A 25,266-nucleotide genomic window follows, 5' to 3' on the forward strand; every position below is an offset into this window, starting at 1 on the left:
TTAGATTTGTGTTCCTCTGCGTTTGTTTTGGAGGTTGTGTCTTAGACTCAGTAAATTTCGATTTTTTTTTATTTATTTATTTATTTATTTTTTTTATGATGAATGCTCTCATTCTCGACATCGCTAATAATGCTACTTCTACAAGCGAGGCTGGTTGTACTAATTGTCCAGGTTTCAATTGCTGTAGTGGTCCTCGAGTTAATAAATAAGAGGAATAGAAATATTTTACGTGGACATGAAGATGATGATGATGATAATGATTATTATCATCCATCCATTTTCCAATCCGCTTATCCTCACAAGGGTCGCGGGGTGTGCTAGGGACATTATTATGATGAAGATGATGATGATGATGATTATTATTATTATCATCCATCCATCCATTTTCTGATCCGCTTTATCCTCACAAGGGTCGCGGGGCATGCTGGAGCTTATCTCAGCTGTCTTCGAGCAGTAGGGAGGGGACACCCTGAACCGGTTGCCAGCCAATTGCAGGGCACAGATAGATTAAACAACCATCCGTGCTCACACTCACACCTACGGACAATTTGGAGTGTTCCATTAACCTGCAACGCATGTTTTTGGATATATATATATATTTTCATTTAAAATTATCTTCTATACCGTGTGTCCTCATTACGTTTGTGAGTGGGAGCCAATCCCAACAGACATCAGATTGATGCTCTAAATATGAAATCTTGCAAAATTTAATCCGGGTTGGGGCGAGGGCCCATTCCCCAGATCCCCCGAGAAGTGCAGTTTTGTTGTTGTATTAAATTGTATGGGATACTAAAGAAAGGAAACTTGGCAATAAAAGGTGTAAAGTAAAGAAATAAAAGGTTAGAGCCGAAAAAAAACAAAACAAAAAAAAAAAGAAAACTTGTTTCATCAGCAGAAAGCTATAAAATATATATATCTTTTCATTAAAAATCATCTTCTGTACCGTGTGTCATCATTACGTTTGTGAGTGGGAGCCAATCCCAACAGATTGGCCTCTCTGGGTCACACGTGCATCCACACAGGCATATTAATCATCCCGATTAAAAATAATGGGCAGAAAAATTGCATCTTCACTTTTTTATAAATGTTTGTCATCGCAGCACCCGTGCAGGAGAGAGAATTACGTGCCTGAAATCAGATGGTTCACCCTAGTCTGTCCTCCCCCTACGCCCCCCCCCCCCAAAAAAAAAAGAAAAATCCACACTCAATGCAAACTAATATCCGGTATCTACAAATTGGTGTCACTGTATGAAACGCAGAGTGTGCCTCCCAGTTTGCACCGCGTGCGCACACACACACACACACACACACACACACACACACACACACACACACACACACACACACGCACACGCACACAAGTACTTGTTAATGGAGAAGTCTTCTAATTAGAGAGCAGACTCTTTGCAGTCGCAAGCTACCATTAATGCACACTGTGCCTGTTGATGCATCCATCCCACCATAAGCGCTCTTATTTAACATTCAGCGCAGGAGGTTGCGCGGCTCACCAGGGGCTGCTGTGGTCGTGATAAACAAGGGCCACTGGGGTTAAAAACAACACTAAAAGACTGTAGCACATGCTGTGTTAGTGAGTGATTCATCCGTTTCCCCGGAGGACGTTAGATTTGTGTTCCTCTGCGTTTGTTTTGGAGGTTGTGTCTTAGCCTCAGTAAATTTAGATTTTTTTTTTTTTTTATTATGATGAATGCTCTCATTCTCGACATCGCTAATAATGCTACTTCTACAAGCGAGGCTGGTTGTACTAATTGTCCAGGTTTCAATTGCTGTAGTGGTCCTCGAGTTAATAAATAAGAGGAATAGAAATATTTTACATGTGTCATCTGTCATATTAGGAATTGGAGTAATTAACCCTTCCATGCACCCTTGTAACCTGATAACATGATATGCTGTATGCTGTAGTAACCGCTGTCCCTGAAGGGGTTAATTTAAGTTCAGGTAAGATCAACAATAAGACAAATTAGCTCCTCTTGTACATTTTGGTTTGAATGGAAATCATCATTGGGAGTCAGGAAATTGAGAAGAACCATTGTTCTTTGTAAACTGGAAAGGTTTTCGTTGGCAAGAACCTTGCGAGAACGTTTTGAAATCTTCAAATGTTCCGAATTTGAATTTGAGAAGTAATAAAAATGTGTATGTTTACCTGGCGACTGTTTTCAGGGCAAATGGTAACGGAAACTATTTTTAGAAACATTTCTCTTCAGACTTATTTCCTGTGTTTACAGCCAAACACATTAAAATATATATATATATTTTCATTTAAAATTATCTTCTATACCGTGTGTCCTCATTACGTTTGTGAGTGGGAGCCAATCCCAACAGACTTTTCCAGGCCACGTGAACCCTGAACTGGCTCCTCCGTGCGCGTGTGAGGGCATCCATCTTCATTGACTGATTAGGTTGAGGCAGAAACGGACGACTGAGAGACGGCTGCTCAATACAACTGACAAGAATTAGTCCAGATGTGTAGACCAAAGCCAGGAAAGTTGAATAATGACAGAGCGGGCCTTTACAAGGCAAGCAAATTCCAAGGTGAGGCAAAAGGTGAATCTATGAAAAGAGGGTGGGTACATGAGGGAAAAAACACCTCAATGTAAAATCGAAAGGTCAGTAAAAACTTGTATCGCCACGATCACAAACGTTATTTCGTAGATTTTCCCACGAGTCTGATCGAGTGGATTAAAATGTGTTGACTGTGATGTCATCATTAGCGCGTTGCGTCAATGATGTCATTGATCAAATGCGCAAAATAGGACATTGCAGCAAATACAACCTTGTTCACATTGCGCTTCCATGCCTTTGATCAGCCAATCACAAGGTAATTGCATAAGTGTTTTTGTTTGTTTTTTTTTTGTTTTGTTTTGTTTTGTGTTTGTTTGACTGGTAAAAACCTGGGTGGCCCAGTGGTCAACTAGTTAGCTTGTCGACCTCACAGTGAAGAAGTGCAGGATACGATTCAGGCTATGGCCTTCCTGTGTGGCGTTTGCATGTTCTTCCCGTGCCTACGTGGGTTTTCTCCGGGTATTCCGGTTTCCTCCCACATTCCAAAAACATGCATTGCAGGCTGATTGAACACTCTAAATTGTCCCTTGGTGTGAATGTGAGCGCGGATGGTTGTTTGTCTCTGTGTGCCTTGCGATTGGCTGACAACTGATTCAGGGTGTCCCCTGCCTACTGCCTGAAGACGGCTGGGATAGGCTCCAGCATACCCACACCGCTCGTGAGGAGAAGTGGTTCGGGTAATGGATGAATGGTTGGATTGATGGTTAAAACCTCCCCAAATCTTTTTATTTATGTAAAAAAAAAAAAAAAAAGGAGCTAGCTTCAAACTAGCAATGTGTGTTACTTATTTCATTTTCACATTTTTTGAATGATTGTCACATTAGGAAAAAAAAAAACAAGTAGTTTTTGGGGCATTAACACAGGATCCATTCTAATAAACATCAGGAAAACAAAAGAGGTCAATTTTGGCACCAATATATTGGAGCCTGGGGGTGCGAGCTTTTGTAAACAAACACAAAAAGAACATTAAAAAAAAAAAAAATTATGTTCCCCGTTGCCATCTAACAGCTGTCTTTCAAAACAAGAAATGTGAGAATGTCACGTTGGAAACAACAGCGGTGGAAGATGGGGCCGTGTGTGTGTGTGTGTGTGTGTGTGTGTGTGTGTGTGTGTGTGTGTGTGTGTGTGTGTGTGCGTGCTGCTGTGCTTGACAATGCATCTCCAGCGAACGTTCATTATTGATTCAGCTGAGACACATGACTCCCAAAACTGCATTTCTCAACCCAAATATACTCGGGTTAGATCGATACAAGAGAAGACAAACCGTCGGTGTGAACAGTTCTCTCCTGGCATGCGTATTCCAGCGTTTTCAGGCGCAACTCTGTGATTAGGAATTGTTTTGACAACCGTGTCGCCTGTCGGGTGAAACGTTTTCCAAGATGCAAAGAAACAAAACAAACCGTTGGTGTGAACAGTTCTCTCCTGGTATGCGTATTCCAGCGTTTTCAGGTGCAACTCTGTGATTAGGGAATTGTTTTGACAACCGTGTCGCCTGTAGGGTGAAACGTTTTCCAAGATGCAAAGAAACAAAACTGCTTTTTTTTTTGACTACTTTGTCTTACCGTTTCATTCACTGCAGAGGCAAATAGATAAAAATAAATACGGAGTTACGTTTTCCAAGATGCAAAGAAACAAAACTGCTTTTTTTTTTTTTTTTACTACGTTGCTCGTGTCTTACCGTTTCATTCGCCGCAGAGGCAAATAGATAAAAATAAATACGGAGTTACCAAAATCAGCTGACGAAAAAGACATCACATGCACACAGTCAGCTCGGTTGCACTCTAGCTGTCCTGCAACCCTGAACAGCAGAAGTGGTCGAAAATAACTGAACGAATGCATGTCTGGGAGATTTTACCCGAACAAGATCAAGCTAATCGAGGAGCAAATAATTTTTCTGTAAAATAAATAACGTACTCAGGAGCTTGCTGCAGCTTGAACGTAAGACGGCGAATGCGTGCAAAGGAGCGATTTTTGGATTTGTCAACTTTTCGGATGAACGATGGCTAAAATGCGGGTGTCCCGTCTGTCATGAGCAACATTTTGCGACTGTTATCGTCACGTGGTCACGAACATCGGCGAATCAAAAAAATCTTTGGGGACACTTCTTACGGCCGTTTACAAATACAAAACGCTTGCCACTGTTAGCGAAACAAAGCATTCGCCGAGTTTCCTCGCCACAAGTAAAAACTGTTTGCAACCTTTTACGACCCCTCACGAAACCCCAAATTTGTTCCCCTGGCGAGCATCCGCGGGCTTAAACGTCGCCGGAGTTTGCGCGGCCCAAGGACGTCATTCAACGTGACTCTGAAACTTAGCGGCGTTGATTGTGTTATGAGAAATTAGGAGTACATCAGCGTTTAATGTGCAACACCCCCACACCCACCCCGTGCTAATTACGATCCATTTTGAAAAGGGCTAAAATTGGCAGATAAAATTGGCCGACCGATGAATCGGTCGCGCCCTAATAATCATCCCTCGGCACGATAACATCCTGAATCTGATCTGATTAGAAAGTGCAGGTGTTGCTTACTAAGTGACCATTTAGCGTAGTTGTCAAGGAGATACCTGCAAGGAATGGAGAAAAATGAGAGCTTCTCGAAGCCGCTCGTTCAAACCGGTGGGAGGCTCCAATACCGCTGTATACAAAAACGAAGCCTGCTTCCATATATCGAATACCAGCGTTGCACGCGGCAATTAGTCAGGCCTTGGTTCCCCACGCAATCCCCACCTCCCTTTGCTCTTTCCCCACCGCCTATTCATCACGTTGATGGCTCACTCGGTGCTCTTCTAATGTTTGACTGAATCCGTTGCATCCACTGTCACAATCTGAAAAGGGGCTGTCTTGCCCGCGGCGTGATTTCCTGTTTTTAGTAATTAGCTGAAAGACAAGCATGGAAAAACAGTCTGTTTTTATTTCCCCCGGTGCAATATTTTGACGGAGTCAGATGGCGATGCAAGTTATGAGGACTTTGTAATCCCCTTAATTTCTCTTTACGGCTGTCCTTGGTCTGAGAACGGCTGTGTGTGATTGTGTTTGTGTGTGTGTGTGTGTGTGTCTGTGCGTGTACTGATAGCGGCCTCTTATCGCAAATCTTTCCATTTTATTCCCGATCTGCATGCCATTCATTCCTACCTTTTCCTTTATCTCCTTGGACAGAATAAGATTTGTCCTGGTGTAAGCTTAAAGGTCACATGCATGGTGTCAAGCCAAATCCTGCAGGGCACAAAATGTTATCCGCTCAGGGTGAAGCCCCCTTTGTAAGCCTCATTTGTCCAGTTTTACGAAAATGCCAAATATTCTTTGTTGCGTTGAAAGATTTGGCCAGATATTTCGGTTTCTGTCCTCGAGCTCGCTCAAGACCAGACGATAGAATTTTGGGTCCGTGATGGTCCAAAGAAAACAAAAAAAAAAAAAACATGACCAGTCTGTCAAATAATACGGATTCAGTTTCCTGATAACATCTAACTCTTGGGGTGTATGCATGTATTTACATTTATTTGTGACATTACAGTGTCATAAATTGTCAAATGGTAAAGGTTCAATTTATTTTGGGACATGAGACCCGGGATGCTCATTCCCATTTTGAACTGGGAAATCTTTCCCTGAATGTTCTGGATTCCTGTTTACATGTCAGTGTTGCACTCAGTCCAGTGTTGATCGGAGTTGTGCTGTAATTACCTGAATGTACAATCACCTCAAAAAGTATTGGAACAGTAAGACCATCCCCAAAACTTTTTTTCCGCCCCATGACGTGTTTGTACCACAGTTGTGTAATTTATATTTAAAAATAAATAAATAAATAAAATTCACGTGTGCAAAATTTCTGTTGCATGTGACCAATGGGCGATGATGTGTTTTGATGCCAGGTGTCAAAAATGTCCTTTAAAATTCGTCATTTTAGGGCTATGGCAAATTTTATTACAAGTAGACTTGATTTTAGACTCGCAAAAAGCAGGTCTAACCCGCGGCGCAGGTGATACAATGTGATTTTGCTACATTTCATCGAGGCGAAGAGAGACAAATGTTAATTATAATTTCGCTGTTAACTTTTGCTTTCCCTAATATTTTATGAAGAGCAGTACAACTGGTGTTTATTGCAAGCTATTCAGTACCCATTGTAAGATTTTGAGATTGCCGGCTACTTACTCATCCAAAGCTCGACACTTTTTGAAAATCATCTGATCTCCACACGCTGACCTTCTCCTTTCCACGTTTCATCATCTTGACAGGTTGATGACCTCAAGGCCAAGCTAGCAGCCCAAGAAGTCGAGCTCAAGCAGAAGAACGAGGATGCCGACAAGCTGATCCAGGCAAGAACATTTGTGTTTGCACACCGACTCAACCTCACAGATAAATGTTGATATTTCCCCCATTTTCAGAAGCTTTTGTGCTATATAGCTGGTTATATTTGTCCTGAGATATTTTGCACTCACCCCAATACCAAGAGGGTAAAATGGCATTTTGCTTGCCTGTGGGCAAAGAGATGGACAGCACATTGCGCCCACCAATTATTTGCAACTTTTTTACAATTAGTTCTCAAAAATGTTCTTCACAATATGTTCTATGCAGCCCCACTCGTCCAAACACAGTTTTCTGATTAATTTTGAATTTGTGGAATATAAATGAAGTGGCAAAATCCACTCATTGTTATCGATCTCAGAGGGCGGCCATTTTGTCAATGTCGACTGAAAATGACATCACAGTGCCTGTCTCAGGACTCAAATAATGACCATTCATAACCTGCGCACTTCCTAACCGGATGCCACTGTCCGGCAAATATCGTCAACAATAAAAAAGTAGTGTTTTAAAAAAGTTTTGTGTTCAGTTGTTCGAAAGACTTAAAAACTACACGAAATGTATTTGTTTTGTGAACTGTATTCTAATTAGCATCTTTGCAAATTTTTTTTAATGAATACACATAAAAATACTTTTTTTTTAACGGTCAGCTTTGTGTTATACCGTACTTTGTTTTTGTCATGTTATAGTTTCACTATGTGCGGATTATTTTACAGATAATGTTTGAAATCTGAAACCCCACAAACAGAACACATGAAAAACTGTGCCCAAACCCCTCCACCCAAAAAAAAAAAAAAAACAAACCCCCTCTCACTCTGCTTACAGATAATGTTTGAAATCTGAAACCCCACAAACAGAACACATGAAAAACTGTGCCCAAACCCCTCCACCCAAAAAAAAAAAAAACGAGCCCCCTCTCACTCTGCTATAATACAATGTGTTGGCCCTCAGGTAGTTGGAGTCGAAACTGAGAAGGTGTCCAAGGAGAAAGCAGTGGCTGACGATGAAGAGAAAAAGGTGGCGGCCATGGCTGTTGTGGTCCGTGGCAAACAAAAAGACTGTGAAGAGGACTTGGCCATGGCTGAACCAGCTCTCATCGCTGCGCAGGAAGCACTCAACACTCTTAATAAAGTACGTCACACTCCTTTAATGGTGCACTTCTCACACATGTGCATGATTTTGTTTTGTTTTGTTTTTCGTGTTCGCTTTTAGTTGAGTCTACACAGGTAGGATCCAGACAGATTTCAGTGGTGTGACTAGTATGAGACAACGATTGACTAAGGGGTGGCAAGGTTAGCTTGGTTTATGCTTAACGCATCCGCACGGCCCAGTTTTCCACACCGCATGCCGACAAAAATTTCAAACTTTGTGGACGGTCCCAAGCAGAAAAATATGACTGAAAGGGACGAGCTCCTACCGACGTGTTCCTGGTACGCCATAAATGCCCACCCTAGTATGGGACAATATCAGCTAACAAGCCGCAAGACTTCTGCCGGCCTGATTCCGCACAGTGTCCAAATTTCGATTGAATAAGGACCGACTTTAACAATAAATAAATAAAAATCCAGACATGAGAGTATACTTTGTATTTGTTGTGTTGTAAAAATGTATTTTCCCTCTCCCAATGTCAACATTATGTCAATATATGTGGTTTAATCTATTTAATAATAAAAAAAGGAAGCGTCACAAAAATATTTAAATGTCATCAAAATGAATTGAGATTCAGCAAATAAATTATGCATCCACCGTATTTATTGAAAAGTATCTGTGTCAATATCAACGATACTGGATGTGTATTCAAGCGGTTGGTATCAACTCCATATCAAGATTGAATCGATAATGACGCGATGAGGTCGATGTTCCTGCTTGTGAGCGTGAATGTGTTGAGCAAGTTTCTGGATTGTTGTGCATTTTATTTCATGGAACCTTGACTGCGGATGGTATGCCAAACAAACGTTTCCTCAGGAGTGTACAACTGTATGCTAAGATGTGAAAGAAAAGTTTCCCCTGTTCATGAAAGGAAGTTTGAACACGACACGCACACGACTCAACAATATCCACACATTCTGAGATCGCTGGTGGATCTGAATGTATTTCGGGATGCTAAGTACGCCGGCGTAACGCAACCGTGCGGAAGCAGCGGTCAGGCGGAACTGATTATCTTCACGACAAAATAACATCCTGAACCTGTCGCTGTGGGGGCTGTCGCCATAAGACACCACATAGCTCCGCCCCCTCTCTGCACAGGCCGATCGGTGGAGATGAAAGACTATTGAATTTTATCCCCGACTAAAATAATGTAGTCTCTATGCTCCACTGGCATTTTAGTTCAGCCCATGAAACCCATATAGGTTTATGTGCCGCCTGTGGGAATTTATAAAACTCCCTTTACATATAAAAGGGTCTTTGTGGTGAAACAACCAGAACAGACAGTTCAATCACTGCTCTCCAAAGCTCTGTAAAATGTCCTAATTTGAATTCTCTGTTGTCTCCTCAAAGTCATTGCAGGTTAATCCCTTCTTTTCTCAACCTTTTACTTTTTTCACATTCCACCCCCCACCCAAAAAAAAACCCCACACCATTCAAACCATTCATGACTCTTTAATTATGCGACGATTCCCTGTATTTTTTTTACCCCTCCTACTTTAGAACAACCTGACAGAGTTAAAGTCATTTGGCTCTCCAGTGGCAGCAGTTACCAATGTCACAGCGGCTGTCATGGTCTTAATGTCGCCTGGCGGCAAAGTCCCGAAGGATCGTAGTTGGAAGGCCGCAAAAGTGATGATGGCAAAAGTGGATACGTTCCTTGATTCCCTCATAAACTTCAACAAGGAAAACATCCCGGAGGCTTGTCTGAAAGCTATTCAGCCTTACTTGCAGGTGAGTGTTTTTTTTTTCTCCTTTGAGCATAGCTAATACTGAATTTGTATTTACAGTTGGAGTGAAGTAGCAGTTGGTGTATAAACAAATCATCATACTTCACCAGCATTCAGTCAAATGAAGCTACCATAATCAATTGATATATTTGTATTTTTTTGGGGGGGGGGGGAATATGCAGCTAGCTTGCTCGTTATAAATAGCATCTTGTAAGTAGTTTTATGACACTGGTTGAAACTATACAGATGATAATGTCACTTTGCTTTGTGCTCTGTAATTTTGGTAAGGCGCTGTTAGCACTGATATGGATTTGAACATGACTCTTCTGAGTTATGTGCATTTTTCCGAGAAAATATTTCTGATGCGAAAATGCTCGGACAATACAGAACATCCATGCAGCCATCCATTTTCCGATCATCTATCACGTGTTAGTGATATATAAGCATTGAAATGAACTAGTTTCTTCTTCAACATTGTATCTATCGCTTCAATTTCCTTGAAGTTAACTGGATATTGGCAATTTAATAGACTTTGGAACGGAGCGCATTAATAAATAATGAAATACTCGTGTCCAATATGGATTGTTTAGCCTTTTTTTTGGGGGGGAGGGGGGCTGTTTAGTTGCAAATTCAGTCACTATTATCAAACCAAAACTGTATCATTCAGTATTTGACTTGTCATCGAGATTAAATTTGTTGAAAGAGTTTAATCAAGCGTGTACGTCTTTAATCCATTCAGGATCCGGCGTTCCAGCCGGAACTGGTTGCCTCAAAGTCGAACGCGGCGGCAGGCCTTTGCTCCTGGGTTCTGAACATAGTCAAGTTCTACAAAGTCTACTGCGAGGTAGAACCCAAGCGCCAGGCCTTGAGGAAAGCCAACGCGGAGCTGGCTGCTGCGCAAGGGAAGCTCGCCACCATCAAAACTAAGATCAATGTAAGACACCAGGCATCGGACACTGGATCGATACTTCCCAGCCAAAGGATATATTAAAGTAAACCCCCACTATTCACGGGTGATATTTCACTTCAACATAGTTCCTTGACACTATTTATGTTGCTTTTAGACAGTGCTTGGTGGCACGGTGTGTTATTTCATGCAAATAGCACAAAATATGCAAATAGGTGAGTTTTTCTTGGTTCAGCAAAACAAGATGCAAATCGGTGAATTTGTGAATAGCGAACCCTGAATTTTGATCAAGTTTCTGTTCTCGGGTTCTGTTCTGCTCTCAGGTGGACATTTTAACAGAGTATGGGATGAAAAAAACATCCTTGTGATACGTATGCATAAATATTCTTGATACGTGAACGTGGCTGAACCCTGTAGTTATATCAAATTGGATTCCACCGAAATGAAACCAAAACAACCCGAGGCAATAAACTGAAGGAACAATTCAGGAGATGAATTATTTTATCACCGTTTGAGTGACAGTTGTTGACACACGAGCTCAGCCAGTAATTCTATACTCCCCAGCAGTTCGTCGATACAAAGCCGGTGCGAGTGCTATTTAGGCTTTTTACTGTTCATTAATCAAAACTCAACCCATCAGCCTAAAGCCCCTATTGATAATAGCAGCTGTAAATAATTGTTTCTCAGCGGCGCTTGACATTCACCACCTCAGAGCGCCGGAGAGCCCCAGCAGAGCGTAAAGCTCTGGGCGGCCCCGGGATGCTGCAGCGGTGTCTGCTCGCTCGCGTCAAATCCTGCAGAGTTTCCACTGACGATTGTTAATAAGATCCAGCGTGACTTCTGTTTGTCATTTCTCCCCCCAACCCCCGCCACACACACACACACACCCCGTCAGATCATTTGGGTTAAAAAATGAGGAACAGGGGGAATACGCAATCCTCAAACTAATCTCCTGAACCAGTGTGCCTACGCCGAATAATCCTGTTTGTCCTTGCGCTAATTGCTTCCACGTGACAAAATAAATCCATTGCCGCCCCGACTTTTCGCTCGCTCCATACTTTGTGTCACTCACAGACGACGGTGAGCTATTTGTCTCTGTATGCCTCATGTTGTGCTCGGAACAATTGACAAGAGTTGTCTTTGTGTGTGCGTGTGCGTGCGTGTTTGATGGTATCCCAGCACCTTAATGAGAACCTGGCCAAGCTCACAGCAAAGTTTGAGAAAGCCACCGCAGACAAACTGAAGTGCCAACAGGAAGCAGAATCGACCGCGCACACTATTTCCCTGGCAAACCGCCTGGTGAGCATCTCCGTTTTGCTCGATGCATTCGTCCGACACAGCTCTGCACAATCAGGGATGCAAATGGACTCAGTCAGTCAGTCAGCGCGGATGCGGGCAAAGTGACAGCCGAACGTAGCGCGGTCCCCATTTGCACTCAGCGGAATAGTTTGCTAGTTGGGGATCAGTCCCGATTGAAGTTCAACATTTATTGCTGCACATAATAAAAATAAGAATAAGAAAACCTTTATTCGTCTCACAATGGAGAAATTCCCATTTTACAGCAGCAAAGTTATGAAAGGAAGAAATTAGAAGAACAAAAAGTAGAGGAGCTGCTGTCAAGGCAGCCACTCTGGCGGAGCCATCTTGAAGTCATAATAACATCATAACAAAAGAATACAACTAGCTAGCTAAGTTTTGAAAGCAAACAAAATGACATTCAGAATGAGAGTCTTCTTGAGGATTAGGCTTTGTTTATGGTGTTGCTTCTTTTTTCAAATTTGTCAGCAGGTGTTGCGCAGTTTCAATATGGTGTGATTTGGAACGACACTGGGTTGTTCCAAATCAGGGTTTAGCCATGTGGGGTTAGAGCACATGGGGACATGACACAAGGCAGACATTTGTGGAGCCTAAATACACAACAAGAATCACAGTAGTTACATGCGATCACACTTTTTTTTTTTTTTTAAATATGATGCCATTCCAACACTGTATTAATCCTTATGCAGATAGTCGGTACGTTTGTGCTGTCTCCTTCTCAAATGCAAATCCATAGGTTTAGTAACTGGGTTGTTCCAAATCAGGGTTTAGCCATGTGGGGTTAGAGCACATGGGGACATGACACAAGGCACACAGTTGTGAAGCCTAAATACACAACAGGAGTCACAGTAGTTACATGCAATCACACTTTTTTTATTTATTTTTTTATTTTTTATATGATGCCATTCTGACACTGTATTAATCCTTATGCAGATAGTTGGTCCGTTTATGCTGTCTCCTTCTCAAATGCAAATCCATAGGTTTAGTAGCTCTCTCACTCACATATGCATAATGTGTAATTCTGCTGACCGGAACAAAACAAACAAGCGGACTGTTGACGCCGTTAATCTAAATTATTATTTGGTAGCAGAATGCCTGACAGCTGCAATAATAGAGAGATTTTTTTTTTCCTTCTTGTCTTTCAGTCAGTCGCAAATATCAATGCAAATGTTGCCAGCATGCTGAAGTGTGCAGTGTTTTTGTGATGTATGCTTAGAGAAGTTACTGCGGCGCCCAAGGGCGGTGTCACTTAAGTTTGGAAAAGCTCGGATATTAAGTTGAATATTGTTGATCCCTGGAGGAGAACGGCATCGCTGCCGCAGTAAAGAGTAAAGGTGTTGTTACATGAGCAGAGAGGCAGTAAAGGATATAACAGCCCATTAAAAGTGGACCTGAAGTGTTTGCGAGGATATTTTCTTACGTCGTTCGAGACCGCAGATTAATTTATGTCAGAAATGATGGGAAACCCTTTGGGAATATCGTGACGGTGCGTCTTGTTTTGAAGGTGGGAGGTCTGGCGTCAGAGAACGTACGCTGGGCGGACGCTATTGAAAGTTTCAAAAAACAGGAAAAGACGCTTTGCGGAGATGTCCTCCTGATCACCGCCTTCGTCTCCTACCTGGGTTACTTCACCAAACACTACAGGTTACAGCTCATGGCTGAAACCTGGAAGCCTTACCTTAGTCAGCTGACGGTGGGTAGCTTTTATTTGTTTGATTGCTTACTGTCAATATCCATGAACTTCCATCACATTTTTACAAAAAAACAAACAAACAAACAAAAAAATACGTTTTGAAATGACTCAACTAACCCAAGTGTCATTCTGACTGTCAGACCGTATCAAAATCATTTTTTGTTGCCGGCCACATTGTAGTTGTCATTTCCCTTGGAGGGCCATTATGACTGTGAAACCAGATCAAGAAGTCAAGAATAATAGTTTCTTCAACTATTTAAGTGACTGTAAATGAGGGGTTTGATAACAAGAAAATACTGACAACAGCTCTCATTTATTACATATGATCATTTTAAATTTTGGTACGGATTTTAGGAAGCATCATCCATGTTGACATGCTTTGACATGCTTTCGCGGGCCACATAAAAGGCTGTGGCGGGCTAGATTAGGCCCCCGGGCCTTGAGTTTGGCACCTGTGTTGTAGATAGCTACAATGCACACATATCATTTGCCACGACATTTTGACTGGCGGTTCCCTGAAACTGGATTTGAATTGGGCTTAAAAACGTGTTTACTGACTATGACACAAAAATAGCCAGGCTATTTCACTTGATAGCCAGGTCACATACACAACGGTGATGTTGACGCATGTCACACTACCCTCTCCTTTCAGGAGTGGGCGCATCACCCACTCAAGTGGACAATTTCAATCATGCTCGTGGAGTACCCTATTCACCTCCAGCTCTATTGCTCGGGGATCGCCAAGCCATAGTTAGCCTCACAGCTAACAATCCCACTTCTGACGCCATTTGGCAGACACACAGCCACACATCACTATAACAACAACAATAACATATAAATATAATGAGCATGAAGCTATCGATAAGTCTCAAATATTTGAACATATTGAAGTTGTTTTTTTTCTTACTGCAGTACATTCACCTTTTCCAGTAATGCTCTATATATCTGGTAATATTTTCCAAGGATCCCATACCAGTAACACCTGGATTGGACCCATTAACCATGCTCACGGATGATGCTGACATTGCCACATGGCAGAATGAGGGACTACCAGCAGACAGGATGTCGACTGAGAATGCCACCATTCTTACTTCCTGTCAGCGCTGGCCCCTCATGGTGGACCCTCAGCTGCAGGGCATCAAGTGGATTAAGACCAAATACGGTGAACGTCTGCACGTCACCCGCATTGGGCAGAGAGGGTAAGTTGTTGTCTACTCCAGTGTTTCCCAAGCTTTATTGAAACAAGGTACATATTTTCCATCGGGAAATATGTCACAACACACCACTTAGCAAAATGATTCATAAAAAATGTATGCATGGGTTACCGTATTTTTTGCACTATAAGGCACTTCGGATGATAATTAGCACCTTCAATGAATGGCCTATGTTAAAACTGTTTTCATATACAGGTTATACTACATTATAATGCCCATAGAGAAGCTACAATAGTGGATGCGGTTGCACTGTGCATCCACTAGATGGAGCTATGACAGAGAGGGTAAGTTTTTGTCGACTCCAGTGTTTCCCAAGCTTTATTGAAGCAAGGTACAGATTTTCCATCAGGAAATATGTCACAACACACCACTTAGCAAAATGATTCATAAAAAATGTATGCATGGGTTACCGTATTTTTTGCACTATAAGGCACTTCGGATTATAATGTGCACCTTCAATGAATGGCCTATTTTAAAACTGTTTTCATATACAGGTTATACTACATTATAATGCGCATAGAGAAGTGGATGTGGTTGCACTGTGCATCCACTAGATGGAGCTATGCTAAAGGGAATACAATACAATACAGCTTTATTTTTACTGAGCCTTCAAACCGATGCAGCTGCAACAAAGCCATTTGAATTGGTCACAAACACGGAAACGAAACATATTAATGCAAATGGCAATGACAAAACAAGAAATGAAAGACAAAAGTTACGAAGACAAGTGTTCCTGCTAATAATCACCACCAGATGGCATTGGAACACACGAACAGGGAAACAACACAGAGGGGAATATAAAAATGCGCTGACACCATACATAAGGCGCAGTGGACTGTCGGGTTTTGGGAAACCTGAATGCTTTTAGGTGCGCCTTATAGTACGGAAAATACATTAACTTTGTACCTGCTGTCATCTAGTGGATGGGCATTCTCTTCTGCTCTGTTGCTATAGGTTGCCAGGATAAATTTGCAATTTTTTTTCATAAAATAGTTTTGGTCCAAATTACGCGGCACACCTGATGATATCTCACGGCACACTAATGTGCCGCGCCACACTAGTTGGGAATGACTGCTCTACTGTAGTGAGGAAGTGTCAGTTTCTTAACAGTTTTACGATTCATTCATTTTAAAAAAGGTACCTGGATGTCATAGAGAGAGCTCTGGCACAGGGCGATGTGGTTCTGATCGAAAATTTGGAAGAATATTTGGATCCTGTTCTTGGACCTCTACTAGGAAGAGAAACCATTAAGAAGGGCAGGTAAGAAAAAATTGAAATACGCATCAAACACTATTTATTAGACTTAAATTCTTAGACTTCAGATATTTGGCATGAAACATTTAACACAGTACCTGCGAATAGGCTCATCAAATGGTCGGAATTCCCACCTGGAACTTATTCGGGGTGTGAATACTGGTTTGGCTGCCGTGGGCATGTCTGATGTTGCTCACTGCGGTCCAAGGAAAGCTCAGGGGGTTTGTGTGACTGCTCAAACAAATGGAAAATATGAGGCACAATTGCTGGAAACCATTTTATATTGCATACTAAACAGCTGTAGTATGAACTGAGGTGTTCGAGAAAGTAAAAAACACTGCCGCAGTTTGGTTTTAACCGCTAGTGCTTCCACTCGCTCGACAGGTAAACGAACTTAAAAGATCCCAAATGGAGATATTTGAATTTTACATCCCAACCTGGTCGTTTATGGATTTGACACTGAGATTATAAAAGGAGTGGTAACATCCTAAATCGAAAAGGGCATCATAGTTAAAGGAAAAAAAAAAAAAAGTACATGCATTTTTTATTTTACTGCTTAGCTGGGGGTTATTCTTTTTTTTCGCCCATCTATTGGGCCGTAAAACACAGAATGTTCATGCCCTATTGTTTAAATGTCAAGGACTTGACCATCTTAAAAGGGGTTGATATGAGATAAGTCACATATCATATCAGGCTTTCAGAAGCTTTCATTCACCAGACCTCTTTTTAATTTTTTTTTTAACAGGTATATAAAGATTGGCGACAAGGAATGCGAGTACAACCCGTGCTTCCGCCTCATTCTACACACCAAACTGGCCAGTCCTCATTACCAACCGGAGCTGCAAGCCCAGTGCACTTTGATAAATTTCACGGTGACAAGGGATGGGTTGGAGGACCAACTGTTGGCAGCCGTGGTTAGCATGGAGAGACCTGACCTGGAGGAGCTGAAGGTGCGGATGCCACAGAGGGCGCAGAAAAAAGCATTGCTTGATCAAACCATCTCACTGCAAAGTGGAGTTCACGACAGAGCGCGAATATATCACCGTCACGTAAGAGTGTGGTGACTTGTAATTGGAACCTGTCACGGTCACCAGGAGCTATCACACAACTAAAAACGTCCCAAAAGGAGCATACTTTAACTCCTTTCGGAACTCAATACTGTGGGCTTTGTGGTGATGAAAAGAAACATTTGACAAGGGGCTCCCGGGGTCCTCCATAAACCAGGAAAAAAAAAAAAAAAGACGCAGCTCTCATGCTTATTATTACCCATCTTTTAACCAATTCATCAACAAAGAAACAGCATATCATAGAAAGCACCACAAAAGGCTACAGGTCCAGTCGCTTTGAATGTTCAGATGGTGCCTTTCATTAGCAGCTCACAAAGTCGTTGATAATTACTGGGACCCTCGCTTAGGGAGATTGCTGCTCCTTTTACTTGATGCTGGTCGATTTTTTAATAATGGGCCATATGTGAGCATAGCTCATTAAGTTAGTGCTGCATAACTTTTGGGTATTTTAGAAGTGTGTGAAGACATCAAAATATGGTGTTTGGTTATTTATATGAGCGTATTTTTTCTGCTGTCAAAAGTAGGGATGAGAATCTCAGACTTATTGACAATACAATTCTATCGCTCACTCGGATGCTGCTGCTTTTGGATGATAACGCTAGCGTTAGCATCGTCAGCCATCGCTAACCGAGTCTTGCTATATCCGACACAAGATCTTTGATCCATAATACGGACGTTGGAATTACAGTTGGTTGGAAATCAGTTTATGACTGAGGGTTTTATTTATTTTTTTCTCTCATGGATACTTTGTTTAACCTGAGGCTATCCAATGCTAGCATGCGCCCATTCGCCCCACCTCCCGTCATTAAAAACAGGGACGCATATAAGACCGACTGTTATATATTCCTACAGCAGTTCCCCGATATACTGCAAATCCCCTCAAATTAAAAATGAAAGTCTGCAATTAAAGCGCATCTTGTTTTCGTCACAATCCAGTGCGGCTAACGGGGCTAACACCAAAAAAAGAGGACACATTGTAGCGCTCGCAGTTGTCGTGTCACATCTTTTACTTGACTTCTTTTATAGTCATACATTTTTGTGTGTACTTCTTCAAAATGAATCATCGGAGGTGTATGTTCCCGTAGATGTAAGTGACGGCCCTTATTAGGCACCCTTTTTTCCAGCCATGAGGATAACACTATGGTTCCACTCAGTTGATAACCAGCTGCACCTTTAAGCTGTCACCGCTGGTGTACTTTTGAGGATTAATGAGCAGCGCACAGTCACGATGTCTCCAGCATATTCCACGGATTGAATGTAAACGCAAGTGATTAAGTGAGAATTCACTTGATCAAAGCTCCAGCACCTAATGATGCCCCACGCCTGTCTCATCAACAAATCTGCTCTTTTCATGTCAGCGTGTTTGAAAGGGATTGGCTGGTGGAGCTCCAGCACCACGGCAATTAGACAAATCGCTGAAGCACTTCCGCGGTTCCTCTGACAAGTGCGGCAACGCTTGTCTTTGCTTAAAACGTTTGCGGCTGGAATGTTGGAGGGATCAAAAGTCAATGTGGAACTCAAGTAATGGGTCGGACAGACGTGGGGACCGTTTACACGATAATTTATTTTATTTTATTTAATTTTTTTAATCTGAGACCCAAACAAAATCTAAGTGCAAATAAACAACAAATATCTCTTTCCCAGCTTCTGAATAACACCTGGGAGGACAAGTAGTTTGTGTCTACGTGTGTGTGCTCTTTCTTTACTTTTGACCACTTGTTGACGATTGTCGTCACTTGCACATGACGGCATTTTTCGCGGGGTCAAGACATTATCGGGGATCATTCATGCAAAGGAAAACACAGTTTTGGTTTTCTTGAGTCATGCTTGTTTTTATTGAACCTCCATATGTTTGCTATATTCCGACCTCGATGCTTTTCACCCGCGGATAAGTCAGCATTTTTAATCAATTTAAAAATGCGTGTGCAGATGTGACAGGGTGCTCAACACTTGACATGCTAAGCAAAAAAATACAGTGAAGAAGCGAGATGTTATTTAATGAAGTTTGTTGAATTAGCATTTATCTGAGAAGGCAAGGCAAAAAAAAAACAAGATATAGAACTCACTCATCATTTTAATTAACATTGAAAGTTGAGAAGGGTGGCAGCGGGGGGTAACCTTTTCTGAAAACAGAATGAAATGCCATTGTGTGCATACGACGAAAAAATGTTACAAATCTGACAGCGAAGTACAAATTGGCTGTACCTGTTTGTAGCCATTTGAATGACTTTGCGCCATTATACCTTTAATGAGGTTTGTGTTGCCACTGAGCCACAAGAGCTCTCATTTAACCTCGCCAAAGATGGGCTAAGGAGCTTATAATGTCAAGTTGGCTTTTCGCAGGGGTCCCGGGGGGGGGCTCATCTAAAACCGTATGCCACAATTACTACTTCTCTTCCTTTCTTATGTGTTGTCCCGCTCCTGAAGATTTTTTTTTTACCCAAGATCGTGTTTGTTAATGAGAGTCGCTATGCTCCACATCCCAAATTACCTTTCACAGGATTGCTCTGTGGCGTTCATTTGCCGAAAAAATGATAGATTGCCTCCAAAATATTTAAGTCCTAATGAGGGTGTTCTGCTGACTGGTTAATTGTTTATTTTTTATTTTTTTTTTGCCTAGCAGGGGGTAATTACAAGTGCCAGTGGACAGCTAATCGCTATACGCAGCCTTGTAATTGGATCTTTTTGGGGAATATTTTGAGAGTGGGTCGCATTTTCCCCTGAGGCGCACACGAGTGTGGGCAATAGAAGGTCACCGGTGACTCACACAGGCCAAATATCCTCCAGTCAAATCTCCTCCGTTCCAAACTGATTTTTGTCCAGCATATTCAAGTCCATCCTTAAAAAGGCCACGCATCACATGCACTTCTGTCAAAGGTGAACTTTTTTTTTTTTTTAGGGCGGGGGTACGATGGAGCGAGTAATAAATCCAAATGCTCACAAGAAGCAGAAGCGAAATTAGTGAATAACGACGGCGCAAAAATAACTTTAACCACCACGGTAGGAAATGCCGTCATAAAGAGAGCAATTAAGCAGCACGATCTGCAAACCTCGCAGCTCACCTGCTGTGATTGAAGATAGGTAATGAATGTCTTTGTCATTAGTATACGCCACGGTAGAGCAGTAGAAGCACCTCATTAATGACTCGGGAGCGAGGTGAAAGTGGGTCACCATGCAAACTTAACATTCGGAAATCGTCACACAAGTGGACCAATAACAGCAAAAGCCCCGCGATGGAGGATGAAGAAGGATGAAGCAAAAAAAAAAAAAAAAAATGTTATCTTTCGCTATTAATTTTGTTCTTGGAAAAGTTGTTGTCGCTCTCTTGTGAAATTGTTTTCGCCTGCAGGAAGACATAAAACAAGTTTGGGATAGAGCTTTATTCCACAGTGAATATGTTGTGGATTAAAAACATTACTGGCCAAACTATTTTTTTTAATGCGCATATTAATTGAATCCATCATGACTCTGTGGCTAATTTAAAAGAAGCAGACTGTATTGCGTATGTGGTCAACCTAAGCCCCCTGACTTACTTTCTTGCTGGAATTGACACATCGAGGTTTAGGTTGCAGACGTTTGATATCAGCATCCAAAGGGAAACTGGCTAATCTGGCCCCGGCCGTTCCCATCTTGCATCTGGATAGCGATTAATAGGAAATTGATTAGCTCTGCCTTTGACACGCCCTTCGGTATGAATGTCATATATTGACGTGAACCTCAAGCATCTGCAACCGCATCCGATAATATTGGACATTTAAAAAAAAAAAAAAAAAAAAGAGCCTGACAACATGCAGCATGATTCGACAATAATACAGTTGATAAAACACGTTTGATGTTTCTGTTTTTTTTTAGTCTGACCTGACCAAACAGCAGAATGGTTTCAAGATCACTCTGAAGACACTGGAGGATAACCTGCTCTCTCGCTTGTCCTCAGCTTCAGGGAACTTCCTGGGTGACACCGCGCTCGTAGAAAACCTGGAGACGACCAAACGCACCGCCGCCGACATTGTGGAAAAAGTGAAGTTGCTTTCAATTTTTTATTTATTTATTTATTGTTTTTTGCTGGGCATGGCAATTTTATGATGACATAACTCGATTTTGATTCCCAAGCATAAATTCACAGACATTTCTACGTGGTTAAAAAACAAACAAACAAAAAAAAAAACAAATGTTGGACTCGTCACTTTTTGTGAGATCGTTTTTGGCCGAAAATGTGAAATTAGAAAAGCTTCCCCGAAATGTTTTTCTTGGTTTTTCAGGTTTGCATAAATTCATCTTGTTATCCTCTAAAACACATGTGTCAAACCCAAGGCCCGGGGGCCAGATCTGGCCCGCCACGTCATTTTATGTGGCCCGCGAAAGCAGATCATGTGTGTCAACTTCTGTGATCATTTCTTAAATGTGTACCGAAATGTCAAATTGTCAGGTGGAATAAATAACATTGAGATTTTGCGATAAATTTTCTGACCCTTTTTACACTCACTTGAACAATAAGTGAACAAGCAACAAACATATAATTGACTGATTTCCAAACTAGTAATCCATCAATTTGTTGTGTACAAATAACAAAACTAGGTGATGATTAAACATGAATTCGGCCCTCTGAGGGAAGACGTAACTTCAAAGTGGCCCCGCGACAAAAATGAGTTTGACACCCCTGCTCTGAAACTGGAATGTGCGCAAAAATGTGTTGATTAACGCTTTTTTTTTTTTTTTGATGGGGTGTGATTTTTGTTTTATTGTAGGTAAAAGAATCGAAGGTGACAGAAGGCAAAATCAATGAGGCTCGGGAGCACTACAGAGCGGCAGCAGCGCGGGCTTCGTTATTATACTTCATAATGAACGACCTCAATAAAATCCACCCCATGTACCAGTTCTCTCTCAAGGTAGCCCATCTATTGACCGGCCATGTTCCCACACACCTCAAGGGCCCTTCTGTGAGATCCTTCTTCACATTCACTCCTCTGCTCCTGCCCCCACCTCTCTGCCCCCCCTCCCTCCTTCCATTTGCTCATCGTGTTTTATGCTCTTTGCCCTGTTTTATTGTGTTTGTGGCTCCCTAATGTGGTTATGTAGAGCTTAACGTCTTTCATATTGTCAGCCGGCAAGCTCGAAGAAGAGGCGGTCTGAGATATGGTTTGCAATCACCCTCAACTCTCACCAGTACAGTTGCTGCGTCCCTGCTCCGGTCTAGTTTTCAAACTTAATCAAATAAAAACACACTTTTGAGTCTGTAATGACAACTTGTATGAGAGGAAAAGACTTTATGATGTGAGTTTATCACACCAGGTTAGGTCAAAGTCTATCGTTGCTAAATTGATAGAAATGACTGCCAAGTACGGAATTACAATTCCGAAGTCTCGGCAATTGAAGTTTATGTTTGAGAGAAAAAAAAAAATCTCAAAGGCTCCATACTTGTTTCATTTCACTCACGTGAAATGAAATCAGGCCACTGTCATTGGATACACATACCAATCCACAAAGGCCACGTTAAAAATATATTCTTCTGCAAGCAAAACGAGATTTTGATGCAGCACAGCGCGGCATAAATTTAGTTTGTCAACTCTGAACACACGCCGTGATCACATAGTAGTTAGTCCCCTGTGTTGTGGCCGCAACAATCCTGGTTCCAATCCTGGTCATGGTATGTGCGAAGATAAGACTTGACTTCTGGCAGCCTGGTGGCCCAGTCGACCTCACAGTCCAGAGGTCGTGGGTTCGATCCCGGCCTTCCTGTGTGGAATTTGCATGTTCTCCCCGGGCCTGCGTGGGTTTTCTCCGGGTATTCCCGTTTCCTCCCACATTCTGAAAACATGCATGGCAGGCTGATTGAACACCCAAAATTGTCCCTAGGTGTGAGTGTGAGCGCGGATGGTTGTTCGTCTCTGTGTACCCTGCGATTGGCTGGCAACCGGTTCAGGGTGTCCCCCGCCTAATGCCCGAAGACGGCTGGCATGGGCTCCAGCACCCCCGGAACTCTCGTGAGGAGAAAGCGGATCGGAAAACAGATGAATAAATGAATGAACTCCGAACACAATCGTAAACGAATGAAATGAATACCTCTCAGACAATGTCAAGCCAGCGTGTACCTTTTTCTGGATGTTCAGGAATCTTCCTGATTTTGATACAGTTCTTGCATTGTCCTCATGAATGGACTCGACTGTCTTGATCAAACGTCCGTAGGTACTTTATATTTATTTCACTCCAACTAATGGCTAATTGGTTGGAGTTTGGTTCATGTCAAACATCTTGATTAATTTCTATGATCCATGACTCATTCTGTTTGATTGGTTTTAAATGTATTAGTTACACTGAATAAAAGTTTTTTGGGGAAAAAAAAAAAGTAACTTGATCCGTCAGCATTGTCTCAGGAAAATGTTGATTATGCCTGCCCCTGTGCCTCTGCAGGCTTTCAACGCGGTCTTTCAGAAGGCAGTTGTGAAGGCTGAACCCGGCGATGATCTGAAGCAGCGGGTGTCCAACTTAATTGACAACATCACTTCTTCAGTCTTCCAGTACACCACCAGAGGCCTGTTTGAGTGTGACAAACTCACGTACATTGCCCAGCTTGCCTTCCAGGTAAGCAAAAGGCTGGATTCATCTTGACTTGCTTGAATGCTCCGAATACCCGAATCAACCAGCAGCGTGTGCTTCAAAACACTGCGCAAGATTTCAAATTTTCTTTGTCATATCTGCAGATTCTTATAATGAACAAAGAAATAAACCCTGCTGAGCTGGATTTCCTTCTGCGATACCCTGTCCAACCCGCCGAAACATCACCGGTGGAGTTTCTTTCCAGTCATTCCTGGGGAGGAATCAAGGTATCAAAATATAGAAAGGATACAGTACTTAGTTGCTCATTCATTTGTGTGGCCCATGTAGAATTAATTGATATTAATCATATCATAGTAGGGTGGCCCGATGATCCAGTGGTTAGCGCGTTGACCTCACAGTGCAGAGGTATCGGGTTCAATTCCAGCTCCGGCCTCCCTTTTGTGGAGTTTGCATGTTCTGCTTGCGTGGGTTTTCTCCGGGTACTCCGGTTTCCTCCCACATTCCAAAAACATGCATGGCAGGCTGATTGAACACTCGAAATTGTCCCCAGGTGTGATTGTGAGTGCAATTGGTTGTTCGTGTGTGTGTGTGCCATGCGATTGGCGAGCAACCGGTTCAGGGTGTCCCCCGCCTACTGCCCGAAGACGACTGGGATATGCTCCAGCACAACCGTGACTCTTGTGAGGATAAAGCGGATGGATGGATGGATTATCATAGTAACTATTTTTGTGTTGCGAAAGACTAAAGTTGAGTTGGTTACATTTTATACATGTACGTGTGTATATTGTAGATTGATAAAGATTTGTAAAAAAAACAAAACATTGTTTTCTTTTTCTATTTACATAACATACCAACTTCATTGCGAGTGGGCTTTCTATTGAACAATCTGGCACAGTCACTCTCCGTTTTGCAGCTGAGGTTCCTATCATTTCTGGAAGTATACGGGAGACGTAATTGTTTTTTCTTCATATCATCTTAACCGCTGCTCTGACAGCCCGTGTTTCACCTGGGCTCATCTTTGCGGCCCCGTGTCACTCTGAATTATCATTGCATATTGATTGACACATGAACAAAACCCGAACCTCCCCCAAAAAAGCCTCTGTAAAGAACAGGCGTTTGCTAATTCAGCCCTAAAGAGCAGAGGTTTTCCGTCTTGTCACATTTGTTTAGCAGCAAACTTAATGAAATGGCAGCACGCATCTTTAGCCTTTTACACTAATGAATTTTTCAATCTCGACTCCACGGATAGTATCTTAAGCTAAAGTCCACTTACGGGGTTTGGAGACAGCTTTTCCTGAACTGCACTAATGCCCGAGGACTAAGTGATGGAATTCTCTCTTGAACTTGATACTTTGATTGTTTAGTGCTCCTGATGATATTAGCGGGCAATGAATCCCTTGAGAACCTTCAAGGATGAGTTTTCAGTCCCCTTTCCTGTTGCGCATCCATCTTATTCCATTTCCTTTCCAACCTTTACCTCTTATTTTACTCTATTGAAAGTCCAGA

The 25,266-nt window shown here is 42.1% G+C and overlaps 1 protein-coding gene across 2 annotated transcripts in view; it reads left to right on the top strand.

The window, feature by feature from the left end:
* dnah9 (dynein, axonemal, heavy chain 9) overlaps positions 1 to 25,266 on the top strand; it is a 119,383-nt gene that overhangs the window by 71,629 nt on the left and 22,488 nt on the right. For both annotated transcript variants that reach the window (XM_019863599.1, XM_019863598.1), the window contains 13 exons: positions 6,811 to 6,891; positions 7,829 to 8,008; positions 9,527 to 9,757; positions 10,493 to 10,687; positions 11,840 to 11,959; positions 13,482 to 13,670; positions 14,634 to 14,869; positions 16,022 to 16,144; positions 16,884 to 17,088; positions 21,058 to 21,222; positions 21,951 to 22,091; positions 23,614 to 23,784; positions 23,904 to 24,026. In XM_019863599.1, coding sequence (XP_019719158.1) covers positions 6,811 to 6,891; positions 7,829 to 8,008; positions 9,527 to 9,757; positions 10,493 to 10,687; positions 11,840 to 11,959; positions 13,482 to 13,670; positions 14,634 to 14,869; positions 16,022 to 16,144; positions 16,884 to 17,088; positions 21,058 to 21,222; positions 21,951 to 22,091; positions 23,614 to 23,784; positions 23,904 to 24,026 — 2,160 coding nt within the window. The remainder of the gene's footprint in view (positions 1 to 6,810; positions 6,892 to 7,828; positions 8,009 to 9,526; positions 9,758 to 10,492; positions 10,688 to 11,839; positions 11,960 to 13,481; positions 13,671 to 14,633; positions 14,870 to 16,021; positions 16,145 to 16,883; positions 17,089 to 21,057; positions 21,223 to 21,950; positions 22,092 to 23,613; positions 23,785 to 23,903; positions 24,027 to 25,266) is intronic.

This window comes from Hippocampus comes, unplaced genomic scaffold (genome assembly GCF_001891065.2).
Source record: "Hippocampus comes isolate QL1 unplaced genomic scaffold, H_comes_QL1_v1.1 scaffold91, whole genome shotgun sequence".
Lineage (NCBI taxonomy): Eukaryota > Metazoa > Chordata > Actinopteri > Syngnathiformes > Syngnathidae > Hippocampus > Hippocampus comes.